This window comes from Amphiura filiformis, chromosome 6 (assembly GCF_039555335.1).
Source record: "Amphiura filiformis chromosome 6, Afil_fr2py, whole genome shotgun sequence".
NCBI lineage: Eukaryota > Metazoa > Echinodermata > Ophiuroidea > Amphilepidida > Amphiuridae > Amphiura > Amphiura filiformis.
This window is the reverse complement of record NC_092633.1, coordinates 47,393,104-47,406,956: the sequence shown is the minus strand read 5'-3', so window position 1 is coordinate 47,406,956 and position 13,853 is coordinate 47,393,104. Positions and strand designations below refer to the sequence as shown.

The 13,853-nt window shown below is 38.5% G+C and overlaps 1 protein-coding gene across 1 annotated transcript in view; it reads left to right on the top strand.

Annotated features, from left to right (window-relative positions):
* Nucleotides 1–7,942: 7,942 nt before the first annotated feature.
* LOC140154266 (apoptosis regulator BAX-like) overlaps nucleotides 7,943–13,853 on the top strand; it is a 41,675-nt gene continuing 35,764 nt past the window's right edge. Inside the window, exons 1-2 of the mRNA XM_072176851.1 lie at nucleotides 7,943–8,027; nucleotides 12,776–12,907. Of these exons, the coding sequence (XP_072032952.1) occupies nucleotides 12,877–12,907 (31 nt within the window). The 5' untranslated portion in view covers nucleotides 7,943–8,027; nucleotides 12,776–12,876. The remainder of the gene's footprint in view (nucleotides 8,028–12,775; nucleotides 12,908–13,853) is intronic.

Below are 13,853 nucleotides of genomic sequence, written 5' to 3'. Positions count from 1 at the left end.
TTAAGGGCTCGGATAGCAACGTTTTCACATTTTTTTTGTGGAATCTGAGAGCACATCAGACACATCAAATTGCATTTTGAAAACATGGAATGTCCTCGTATTTTCTCGTATTCATCATGCAATTTGATATGTCTGATGTGCTGTCAGGTACCACAAAAAATACTGCAAACGTTGCTATCCGATTCCTTAATGCTCTGCGTGCTAGCCATGCGCTTCAACGGAAAAAGTTGAAGTTTTGAAATATTTTCTCAAAATATCAAGAGCTATCTACTCATTTTAATGTATTTTTCATGCTGATTCCAAATATGGTCATAAAATGTACAATTATGAAATTTTTAAAATTTTGTTGAAACTTGTCGTCTGCAGTCGACACCCGTGTGAAGAGAATTAAAGCCCCTTGAAATGTCACTATCCATGCCTGTCATATACCACAGAATGATCACCACAATGCACCAAGACCCTGAAACTGGTTCTGATGCATTCAAGTTCCCATTGAACATGTACAGCAGCAATAGAGGGTTTTGAAATGGAAAATGGGAACCAGTATTATTTGACGCGGAGATCGGCCTAGCTTCTCTTTTGATGTTCACTGTCTTATATGTAGAATGCAAACTACATTAATTTTGGAATATAGCGTAACAGAAGGATAGATGCACAAATCCAATAGTGAAACTGAAATTGGTTATTTGCACATGAAAGTCCTTTCCGGATGCCCTGGGGGCCACTCAGTTTCCAGTGTCGCCAAAAAGGGAGTGCGTCCTAGGGGCCCGTTAAAATAAAGAAAACATACATTAATGGGCCCATAAAAGCAAAGAAAAGACACCTCTGGGGCCCGTGCGATCATTTTACCACGGGCCCGTAATGGCTCTAGGCGGCACTGCAAGGTACAGAGTGTACACATGCGTGACCAGAAACTTTTCACAGAATGGAAGTGGACCTGAATCCTGTTTTCAAGAAAAAGGGTTGTTTTTAAAACTTCTGATTGGTGCATCATTTTAATGATCCCACTATTTTACAAAGTGTGTTTCCCTGGCACGTATTGCATCAGGAACATCACCCTAACATAAATATTCAAAAATGATTAAAGCATGTAGGAAATCTGTAAGGGTGGTATCTTTCAAATAAAATCCTGCTTAGGGGTATCTTTTAAGTACAGTCCTGTTTTCGGGATCAAATTTGTTAGCGAAACCATGTAAATTCCTGTTTAGGGTCATGCATGCGTACATTGCGAAACTCGAGTGACCCCCTGGGCCTGATCCATGTGTGTATAATAGATTGTTCTGGCTGAAAACGGTCAATTCCAAATAAGTGGTGTGTACAGCCCATGACATATTCTGGGATGCTGTGAAAATCTTCTTTGGTCCTATGTCGCAGTGGCGTAGCTGCCAGGGGGCAGGGGGGAAATTTCCCCCCTGGCAAAAATTGCCTATTTGGGCCCTGCCCCCTAGTGCAAGGAAAAAATAGGAAAAAGGATGGAGAGAGAGGAAAGGAAGGATGGGACAATTTTTTCAAAATTCCTTTTGGGGGGGGGGGGAGAGGGCGTTAATTAACTGTTTATATACCAACTTCTTGTTTGATTAAATTTTGGCTTAGTGTTTTGTATACACGCCTTAGTATATGGCATCTGAGGAAAAACTGCCACATTGAAAAAAAGTATATAGGACAAACAATGTTACAAATTGTGATGATTTTAGTAAATAATTGTTTATTATTGGCTTAGGGGGACTCGATAAACTTAGTCCAAGAGAAAGTTATTTTGTCTAGTGGCCAGGCAAGTAACTATAATCACTTGAAGCATATTGGGGTTTAAAAAACAACCAATTAAAAAAAAAAGGTACTTTTCTATCATATTGAACTTGTGTAGACTCAAAAACCTTTCCTCCAATTTACCCCCCTGCCCCACCTCCATCAAAGCTACCCCTCAAATTCACCCTTCTCCAGCTCTCCTGCATGCATGTATCACCCAGGGGCCACTCCCACTTTGAGGTGACAGGTATGTAGGGCTGCTAAACCCCTCCTTTTCAGCATCGCTGACACCCACAGACCCCATATTTTTTTCCGAACACATGCTCCGTCACCCAAAGACCTCTTATGTTTCCAATTGATCTGTCACCCAAGGTCTTTTTTTTTTTAATTGGACAGCAGCAACTTTCATTTATCACTGATATTGTTACTTAGGGAGCACTTGTAAATACTTTGGTGGGCGGGGGTAGAAAATATGGGGGTATCAAAAAAATTTGGGTCCTAAAAAGGGGATCAAAAAAACTTCAGTTCTTAATAAGGGGATCAATTGATGGTAAAATGTAGGAGAAGGCATGCCCGTTCCAATTTTTTTGACAAGCTTCAAATCAACCCAACGTACACTTTACAGTTTGGGTGTAACACTACCAATGAGCAATAACTCCAAACGGTAATTTAAATGAGTTAATGACATATTTTTTGTTTCTTTTTTAGGACATGAAGGGGAGATCAAATAAAATTTAGACCATAAAAAAGGGGATAAAGAAAAATCCACCCGTTTTAGGGGGATCAAAAAAGGTTCCAACTTTTCCACCCCCACCAAAGTATTTATGAACACTCCCTTATTTTGAAACAACAAAGCCATTAAAAACATTTAGGGACTGATCGTTATTTACAGCAGGGGGGGTAATGGGCGTTTTGGAAAAAATATCGACAACAAATTTCGCGTTCCCCCCTCGCGTCCGCTCAAAATTTTCGGATTCCCCCTTGTTTTCCCGAATTTCTCCATTTAAAACTTAACATTCCCCCCTCTTGGTTCAACGAAAAATTTCGTGTTCCCCCCCTCAAGACCCAAATTTTTTTTCGGATTCCCCCCTCAAAACGCCCATTCCCCCCCTGTGGTAAATAACGATCACTCCCTTAGAACTATAGAAATTCAATGGTTGAGGCTTCTGCAGGACTGTTTTGGCTCTCACTCAAAGATCCCAGGTCATGTTCTCACCCAGGATCCCTATACTAGCTCTTAATTTAGGGCCAACTGGTCTGTCTCTCAACCAGTGACCCCCGTAGTGACCCCTCTCACCGAATGTTAAAAATCATGCTCTCACCCAATGACGGTAATGACCCCAAATTTCTTACATATTTGGGTACACTGGGGTAAATTGATGAACCCCTTATATCAAGGGGAATAGGCCTACTAGTCATTAGCCTGGGTAACAAAAACAGGGGCCCCGGACAGGGGCTAGCTCAGTGCTATCCAGGCCCGTACCCAGGATTTCATTGGGGGGGGGGTGCTGATTTTGAAAACTTGTGGACTTTTTTCCAGGGGGGGGCGATTTTGTGAAAAGTGGACTTTTTGGAAAATGTTGACTTTTTTGTCCAAAAAAGTGTAAAAAACTGTTTTTTTGCTTGCCAATTCTGAAATTTTGTCTTTGAACATGGCAATGATTTTTCGCACGCTTCGCGCGCATTTGTACCATAGACTTATTTGGTCGCCAAAAGGTGCTGGATTCAAATACTTCAAGAATCATTTCCAACCCCAACCCCCAATGTCAAAAGAAACCTACGCCACTGTTCGCTTAAGGCCAAAAAGCCCCATGGCCCACTTTGCAAGTGCTACTGGTGAAAAACAGGCATTTTATGTTTTTTCAGTCAAAATCTGTGCCCATTTTGCAAGAGCAAATAAAATAAGGTTTGGGAATGGAGTCACTGAAAAGTCCACTATTTCATGATCCGCCCCTGCACTGTTATTAATATTCAGCTTTAAAAATGGGAAGAAACCCTTCTTGGTGGGTATTACTTATATTATTTCAACTTTTTGTGTAAAGAATAACAAAATTAAAATTTGACAACAATTTGTTCTGCCAGATTGCTAATGATGTTTCAGGCAGTGGTTTCAGAACTTCAGCAAAGTCACCTGTCCCTGGTGCCAGGTTTTTTCTGCCTCCGCAGGAGGTAGTTTGCTTTGAAATTGACACCTAAAATGCCGCACATTGCGCGGCATGTAGGCCGATTATACAAATTTATATTCTGACAAGTACTCTAATTTCCGCCCAATATTGAGAGCCCAATATATATCCCCCACCTCTCTGCGCCATACATAAATTCGCCTATCGCCATTTCCGAATGTTCAAAAAGGTAATCACGCTTCCTCAGCATGTGCAATAAATTAGCATTAAAATGAATCTTATTCTATAGGGATTCTAGAAACACATAGCACGTGGCGCCAATGGCGTGGGTCTATCAAGTTAATGAATTATGCATTAGAATATTTTCAAACTCATATGTTGTATAATTGAAGACCGAATTAAAAAGACTAGCTTGCGTATGCCGTCCTGTAAACCAGACCAAAAATGCCATACTGCGCAGGTCAGCAACCAATCACGGCGCGCCTTTGTCATGACGTCAGACGCAAACTAGTCTTTTTTTAATTCGGTCTTTAATTATAGGTTGTAGCCTCAGCGCTCATCAGCAGCCACACCACCTCAATGCTCGGTGTGATCAGCAGCTTTATCGTTGAAGACAAGTTGGAAAACCGTTATGCTGTGGCAATGGGAATACACATCAAACAAGGTTTAATTTCATGATTACATGAAACCTGATTATTAATGCAAAAACTTTGGCTGGAGAAGTTGAAGCTGACGTTCATGGCGACACTTTGGATGTGATAATTTGACATCATGGATTGTTTTGTGCAAAATTGGAGGTATTTTTGTGCCGCGGCGAGTCAGCAGACCGACTGGCATGCATGCTAGGCTCGACTAGGCCACAATCATGATCCGATGCATTTGAACTGCAATGTATGGTATGATACGCCTAGCCGCGCCTATGGCCGGCTTCATTGCTGCCCGGGCATTGCTGTTCAAATACATGTACTAAAGTATTGCAATTTTATTGCGTTGATATAATTCGGAATAATTCGTTTTAAAGTATTTGCTTCCCCAATTCCCATGCGTGGTTGTGTCTTATGTTCTACTGAGTACTGTTGCAATATTTTTGCATGCATACCCATGACCGGTTCAAGACTTTGACTGAGAAATTTGCTTTTTGTTTGTTAAGATAAAAATAAAAATAAAATGCAAGAATCATCTTTCCCCACACAATACTTCTTACAAACAAGGTGTTGATATTGGCCCTTTCGATGCAAGACAAAGCACAAATGAAGGAAACAAAACAAAACAATGTTTTTGATTTTTATTCAATTACACATACAAAAGAGTAATGGCCTATAAAAAGACCCCCCTAAATATAATAATATTAATATTATTTTAGTCCTGAATACAAAATATAATAAACAAGCATAAAAAAAATCTGATACGAAAATGTGTTACTCTGAAACGTTACAATCGTAATTTTCGATGCAAGGCAAAGCACAAATGAAGGAAACAAAACAAAACAATAATGTTTTTGATTTTTTATTCAATTACACATACAAAAGAGTAATGGCCTATAAAAAGACCCCCTAAATATAATAATATTAATATTATTTTAGTCCTGAATACAAAATATAATAAACAAGCATAAAAAAAAATCTGATACGAAAATTTGTTACTCTGAAACGTTACAATCGTAATTTTCAGTCAAGAAATCCACGAGAAATGACTTTTGATACAACTTAGGCATATATGCATTTAAAAAACAGAAACGGCTGCCTGCATCTGGAACTCTTCATATCTGAAAGTTTGGTTTGAAGGTCTTATTTCATACATCAGAATTATCTGCAAGATTGCAAGATGGCTTTAGGTGACCGTGGCCCTATTGGCTAATGCACAAATTTAGATTTTCTTTCTATTTAAATAATATGTTAAAGCTTATGCCCTGTAGATTACATTCGGTTCTTGAGATATGGCCTGTCAAAATGGTGCGAACCCAAAACAAAAATTGGCAACAACTTTCTTTTTTATTTTCTATATTTTTGACAAGTCCAGTTGCCAGATGATTTTCTAATTACATGTATGAATTATGCAAAGTAAAGATTTCAGATACAATTAAAACAGCTATAGTAGTAGTAGTATTGTCGTAGTTCCCTCCTTTCTACAGGTAATAGTAGGGGAAGGTGGGGCATAACGGACCCCCGGGGCAAAACGGAACCACCTGGAAAAATAGGCCTTGGCAATACTGCCGTCTATGCAAATTATATTGAGGAACACAAGTATGGCTACGAAGATTTACAACAAAAATTTTATCTGAAACAATCCACTGACATTCGAGCAAGATCGAGTCAAAAAATTACTACCCGTCTGGTGTAAGATACGTAGATGTTTAATGCGCTGAAATTTTACTTCATTAATATCGGATTCCCAAATAATTGTGTATATTGTAAACACGAAGGTACTAGCCATGAGCTGTATTAAGTGCATGGCCTATATGCTACGATGTATTATGCATGCAACCAATTTCTAAAAAATCGGGTATGGGGCAAAACGGAACCCTTTAGGTGCGGGGCATAACGGAACAGGGTTCCGTTTTGCCCCGGGCGTTTTGTCCCACAGATGGGTTCCGTTTTGCCCCAATTGGACATAACTTGTCTTCACTCAAGGAAATGTAGGCGTTACCTAGGGGCCTACTGGAACATGGTAAACACTTCGCTGAAACATAGACATATAACTAGACCTACAGATAGAATTAATGATAAAGAGTTAACCACTTACTCCACAGAGATGGTAGGCCTACTGAATATTTCTTTCTAATCAAATATTGGTCATACATATTATAGGCCTACTAGGCCTATAAGAAGTTAACCACTCACTCCACAGAGATGGTAGGCCCACTTAATATTGTAACTGAATATAGGCCTACATATAACTAGGACTAGGGCCTACCGATGGAACAACTAGTATAAGTTTGCACCCAGGGTGCCGTTTTGCCCCATAGGGGGTTCCGTTTTGCCCCGATAGTGGGGCAAAACGGATTTTTTGTTGTTGAAAATATTTCTTCATTTTTATAAAAAATTGTAAGATTCAAGTTATATTGGTTAATGGTATATTAAAGGTAAATACAAACTTCAACTGAATATATAATTTTTACAGTCATATTACTTATGGTGACGTCACAGAGCATCCTCAAAGTTAGGTGTTCCGTTATGCCCCACCTTCCCCTACTAAGGCCTACTGAGGCATGATACATGGGTAGAACACACACTGTAGACCTACTACAGAATTACGGTTGCGTTTTGGCAAATTTCAATTTGCATAATTAATTTGGGCCACTTATTAGAAAAGTTGATTAGGGCCCTAATTAATTATGCAAATGGAAATTTGCATGGAAAAAGGCATTCATGGGTTTTATATCTTATTTTGTAGCCGATCTGAACATTCAACTTTGTACAATTCTTGCATATATAATTAGAAAATAAGGCCTACCTGACATCATTGCATAACAAAAATAAAAGAAATTTGTTGCCAACTTCTTGGTTTCGCGCCATTTTGACAGGCCATATATTTTGGTAACCGAATATCCGATTAAAATAAAATTTTCAGTCTTGTAATCAGGAGAGAATGGACTCACATATTTCAATCAGACAAAATCTATATCCAATAGCGTTACCTTAAAGCTAGCATTATAAGTGTCTCCTTAACTAATAACAAAAGGTGCCCACTGGTATCTTGGAGGCATTGTCTTTTTTAAAGACATTTCTTGTTTTATACCGCCCTCTGTATAATTTTGTGTTTTTAATAGAAAAAATCCTAAAAAAACCTCTAAATAGTGCTTGTAATTTATGCTATTTAAATTCATATTGTGGTTTATTACTAATAGTTTGTATAAAACATGCTATTGAAATTCATTTTTGAACACTGTTTTCGAATGTTTTGACTTTTGTTATTTTGCCATTGCTATTATATGGAAACACCGCTGATGATGAAGTCATCGATTTATAAAACCGCAAGAATCTATATTGACGAAAGGGGAATTCCCTGAACGTGACATTGACATTGTTTACATCGTCATCATTCATGCGTTTTTTCACTCTTTGATGTGTCTGGACATGACCTATTCATGGAGATTTTAACCCGTCCTTTGCTGATGCTGTGCAATAGTTTTATTATTGGATACCGTGTTTAATTTAGGTAAGCTTATAAATTTAGAAATTGATTTGAATTGGATTCAACAACTCCTCCTATACCTTTGCTTTGTACAGGAGCCAACCGTTGTTAATCCATGATGAATCCACACTTTTATTGTAGCGTATTTCGGATTTCTACTTTTTGCATAATTATAATGCCCAGTGCCAGTGGTGTACTAAAATACCACGTAAAACAAAGACTAAGCCTGAAGTGCTTTAATAACAGTAAAATTTAACTTTTTATATTAAAACCGGGTCGACCCGGTTTTATTCTGAGTTCATCGATCGACTGCTTGCTAACATCTCCCGTGGATGTCAGCTTATGTGTACACACGTCGAGCGAGATGCTCCGTGTAGTATTACATGTTACGATTGGCGAGCGTAGTACACGCATTGTAGGCGCTAGAATGAAATCGCAATTTTCTTTGTTATACCTCATTTATTTGGCTCGAAATTAAAAGGGGATATAAATGTGATCAGTGAAAACGAACATATTTAAATAGGAATCTATTCTTTATGCAAATCACACATTATTGCTTTTTTAAAAGTGTCAGAGCCACGAGTCTGTCAGAGCTACAAATGTATTCAAAAATAAAAGGGGGGGCCATCGGCCATCTTGGAAATCCCCAGTTTTCCAGAATGTTCAATGTATTGCTCCATCATGAAAAATCCCAGAGCTATTATTAGAATTAGGGTTTTTGTTAGTATTATAATGAAATGAAAACATTTCATGGTAGATTTTATCAAGAGAGTAGTGGTACATGTAGGCTCTCTAATGTGTTGGTAGTCTATGTGGCAGTGCCTTCAAAGAAAGATAGGGCCTACCTGTAAACCAGTCATTTTGCATAGCCAATAATGTGCTAAATTAATACCGCAATAACAGGAGATTCTGACTCTTGGAGTACATGAAAGTTCTTAACCTCTGTGCGGAAAAAGCCTGTTTTCTGGAAAAAGTTAGTGATTTAAATATTTATATGCAGAATCATTGTCATCATAAATGTTACTTTTTATAATGTCTAAAATGTGTGACAGTGGTATAATTACAATATCCACTTTAAACATGTTAAGGGGGTACTACACCCCTGTGGTAAATTTGTGACTATTTTTGCATTTTTCTCCAAAAATAATAACACACTGGTAACAAAAGTTATGTATATTATTGGGGCAAGGAATCCAATTAGTAGCTCCTGTAAATCATTTGGCCTGTTCTTGACGCCTTTCGTCCCCTTACGCTTTGAATACCCCATTCGATCCAAAATGGAGTGGGCCCATGATTTGTCAAGCTGGGTTTCCCCTCCATGCTCTACCAGTACCGGCGTTTTTTTGTTTTTGAGAAGACCGCTCGCACCTGCTAACACAATTTTGGTGGATATTATCCCATATTTGCCAAGTACAAGTGGGCGTCCACGTGCTGCCTTTGGTAGCTCATCAACATCTGCATTTGGATCGCTGCTTTTTCTTTTCAAGTAGGCACTCTTCATCCCTCGAATTGTGCTTTCATTCACTGGTTTTTCAAGTTCCTTCGAAAACTTTCTACAAGCAGCCGCAAAACCACACTCGGCAGCATATTTCCCCATCTTAGCTCGGAGTTCCGGTGAGTAAAATTCATAGGTTCTGCAGCGTTTACGACTTGAAGATGGTGCGGTGGATGTACTGGGGCCATTATCAGTAGCACGTGGATCTAGAGCACCTTCTACAAGCTCATTTGCTGCCCTTACGGATGCAGGATTTAGGCCATGACGTTGATCTGTAGGGTCCGGCAGTGTTGGCTTTTTCACAGGTTGGAAATAATGATACAGCGATCGCGACATGATGAAATCCCAATAAAGATGATTTTAAGCACAAGAATTGAATTGTAAATTGAATTGTTAACTGAATTAAAGTCTAAAGAGAAATGATTAACCTTGCACGTGTTGACCACTGTTCTTCCGGTGGTATGCTAATGAGCATACCAGTGCTGGTATCAGATTTCTAAACGATGTATCGCTTTCTTCATCAGATCGCATTACGTCATACTTAGGAAAACATTTTCACGAGTTGTTAATTTCGCGGTCGGATCTTCATTCGCGAAAATAAAACCCTCGCGAAAATTACCACTTATACAGTACTACACTGAAATTTCAGTGACTCAAGACAAGCGGTTCAGTATATATGATAGGAAACGAGGTACATCCTAGCGGTACCTTATTTCTTATCATAAATAACAAACCGCTTGGCTTGGGTCACTGAAATTCCAGTGTAGTAATTGATTCCTTGCCCTATAATATACATAACTTTTGTTACCACTGTGTTATTAGTTTTTGAGAAAAATGCAAAAATAGACACAAATTTATCGAGGGTGTAGTACCCCTTAAAGCCATATTTAGGGATTCAATCATGTTTCACCGTTGTTCATCACCGTTTAACAACGATGCGGCCGCGTTGTCTGTGTGGTTTACTTCGCAAAAGCTGCCCGCGTGAAGTAAACCACGCAGACGCGCCGAATTCCTTTCAACAACGAAAAGAAGCTAAAGATCGTATAATTCCCGATTATTTCACGAGGAATATCACTTAATCATTGCCACTCATCTTTACAAAATTTCGATGATTTTTCTGTTGATATCAGCAATAAAACTAGGGCCTACAGAATAAAACGGCAATGTTTAGCCGCTACCTGAAAAATACTGAATTCAACAGCTCTCAGATTCAACTTGCAAACTTGCACACGCATTGCACGCACAAAAGTTCCAGACATGACGAATTTTACGCGCTCCCCGCGTAATGCGTAGTCTCGCTTCGCGTTACGTATACGCTACAGTAAAAGTGTGGATTCATCACGGTTTAACAACGGTTGGCTCAGAGGTGCTTTTACTTTCAGAGTTATGCGGGGGACTTCAAAGCTGCCCCTGACCCCCGGACATGCCACTCAGTATGGGATGTTTAAAAAACTGGTCAATCATTATTTAGCTACATGTACATGTATCAGCGGTTTGGGTGACATTCATGGAAATGAAACTGCAGTGGTTGGAACACCAAGTTTCGATGTGGGAGTGACTGCATCTTAGATTATACACAGATTGGAATTTTCCATGCCTGTACCCTCTAAGCGTACTGGAATTCAGCTGACGCCGGTACAGCGTACAGACCTGGTGACATCGCTTATCTTACGCGCGAAGTTTCTTTTGTGTACGCTCGCACTGTTTGCGCTATTTTTAGTGTTAGTGTCGATCCCCTGAGGCAACATGCCATGTTTCCACGGTATGGACTGCATGCTCATATACATCAGCATTACATGTAGTTGTACAATACATACATGTAGTATTGTAGATGATTTATTCTATCATTTAAGGAAGGAACTTACAGAAAAATATTATTTACACAAAATGTGTCTGTGATGTGTCATATCATTGTTTGCATCACATACTGTCATATCTCAAAAGGCTGCCGTGAGTGATTTGCATTAGCATTGTTGTATTCTATTCTTATTTTTATCTCGGCATGCTTCTTTCTTTTATGAATGGACACAAGATTGTAATAAATTTATGATTTAATACCCCAAAATTGATATTATAAAGATAATTTTACAGTGTATCTTATCACTATTAGATTATAGTCAATAGTAAAACAAATCACACAAGGCAGCCTTTTGAGATATGGCAGTATATGATGCAGACAATGATTGTGTATAAGGCTAATGAAAGTCAAGTCCCAGTTTCCCGTTACATAATATTTCATGACTGTGTAGGTGACCATTTCATTATTCATTATTCATTATTTTATACTATTTCATTATTGCAACTGTTACAGGCATAAACCAATAGCTGCCGATGTATACATGTGATAAATCACAGTTTGTAGTTTACAGATGTAGTTTACAACCACATGAAGGTGATTGTACAACTATTATCAAAAGTTTCACAATATTTTTTACGGGATGAGATCAGAGCAGATCAAATAGTGCGGGACAGATAATTGAGTAGGTATTCATTATTAATTCATTATTAGCCATATACCATGCTCCTACTGCAAAGAAAATCCCTGAAAATCAACAGAAAGAGATTTATGACATATTTAAAAACACAATTATTTATTTGTTTATTAAAAAGTTTGTTAGAAATCAACATTTATTCAAAATAATGAAATATTTGGCCAGCAATTTGTTTTGAGCGGAGTAGGGTAACGGGAAACTTTGAATCGACTTTCATTAGCCTAATGAAACAAATGTGTGACTGTCAGGTTGTGTTTTCCCATACATGTAGCCCAATGGCCATTAAAAAATCTTGCATTTTAGAAAATCAAGCAAGCAGCCAGGGCAAACAGTGGCAGCACTATGGATGGGGAGGGGTATTTTCATTGTTCCCCCTTTTCGTTAAAACCCAAAATTATGCAACTTTCCACTTTTTGCAGCAATTTTGCACAAGACTGGTCGAATTTGCCCCCGAAATCCTAGCTTGCCGCCACTGCAAGATTAAAATCCTGTAAAGACTAGGTGTACAACCTTATAGAAAAATTAAGAAAGCAATTTTAAATTATTTTACTCTATTTTTTCAAATAACCTTTATTTATGGTTAATTTGTTAAAATAATTATACAGCTGTTGACCAGTGATGTTCACTTTCACCACACAAAAGCAGTGGCATAGCAAGAATTTTCCTGTACCTCCTGCCCCCTGGCTATACCGTTGCACAAAACGTGTACCGGTATGTAATATTTTACAGGTAATTTGCACCAGAAGAACTGTCAATTGATATTTATTCTATTTTTATAATTTCAGAACTGAATACTGATTGATATTTTCATAACTAGTGCAATATATAGGAACAAATATCAAAGAATTTTTTCGTACATTTTTATCATAAATATTGGGAGTACAAAATGGCGGATGCTGGAGGAGACAGACCCACTGGTAAGTAGTACATAATTGTTATCTGGGGCAACCGGTGGTGGTGATGGGGGGGAGGGGAGGGGCAAGGGCCAGTGGCAGCACCAGGAAATTTTGGAGGGGGCATTGGGGGGGGCAAGTGAATTTCAGGGGGGGCAAAATTGATCAATTTAATAATATTTATGACTTTTAATGGAAAATTTGTACTCCAAGGAGAAATAATTTCATTAACTCACAACAAATCGACCAATCACAGCTGTTGATAGTTGCTATAGTTCGGCTACTTCTTATCTTATTCGCCATATCGTGAAGGCTAATTATTACACTGTCGTACACTGTCATAGCACTGCTGAACTGAATCACGATTTCTATGCATGAGACAATTACTCGAAAAGAGCAGACTCTGTAACAGGTTATGAGACATCACTACAATGTAACATGACGGTAAACAGTGAGTGCCATTCACGCACCGGGCATTCATCTTGCGATGAAAAATCCTCTCCCACTACTTATGCCAAATTGTTGGGAACACAATTTGCAAACCTTTATGGTCTAGAATGAGGAATTTTTTTGAAATTTCTGATAAAAAAAAGAACTTAATGATTTTCAATTAAAGTTATTTCTAGTACAATACCGTAAACATTCGCCTAATGGCGCTATGGGCTCTGTAGACATAACTGGAATTTTAGACACAAACTAAAAGTGCCCTCCCATAAAATAAAGCACTAACAAATAAGGGCACGTACCTTAATTCTTGTTGGGATTTTTAGAGGAGGGAGCTCTCTATTTGTACATGAAATTTATCCCAAGGCAAAGGAGCCCAGGGGCGCCATTAGGCGAATGTTTACCGTAATTGTCATGTTTTGTGCATTGATCTTATAGGGGTGCCTTTCTTTGAAACTTGCGCCGAAAACTAGTTTCATTAGGGTATGATTTAAAAATCTAGTTCCGCAAGGGGTGTATTTTCATA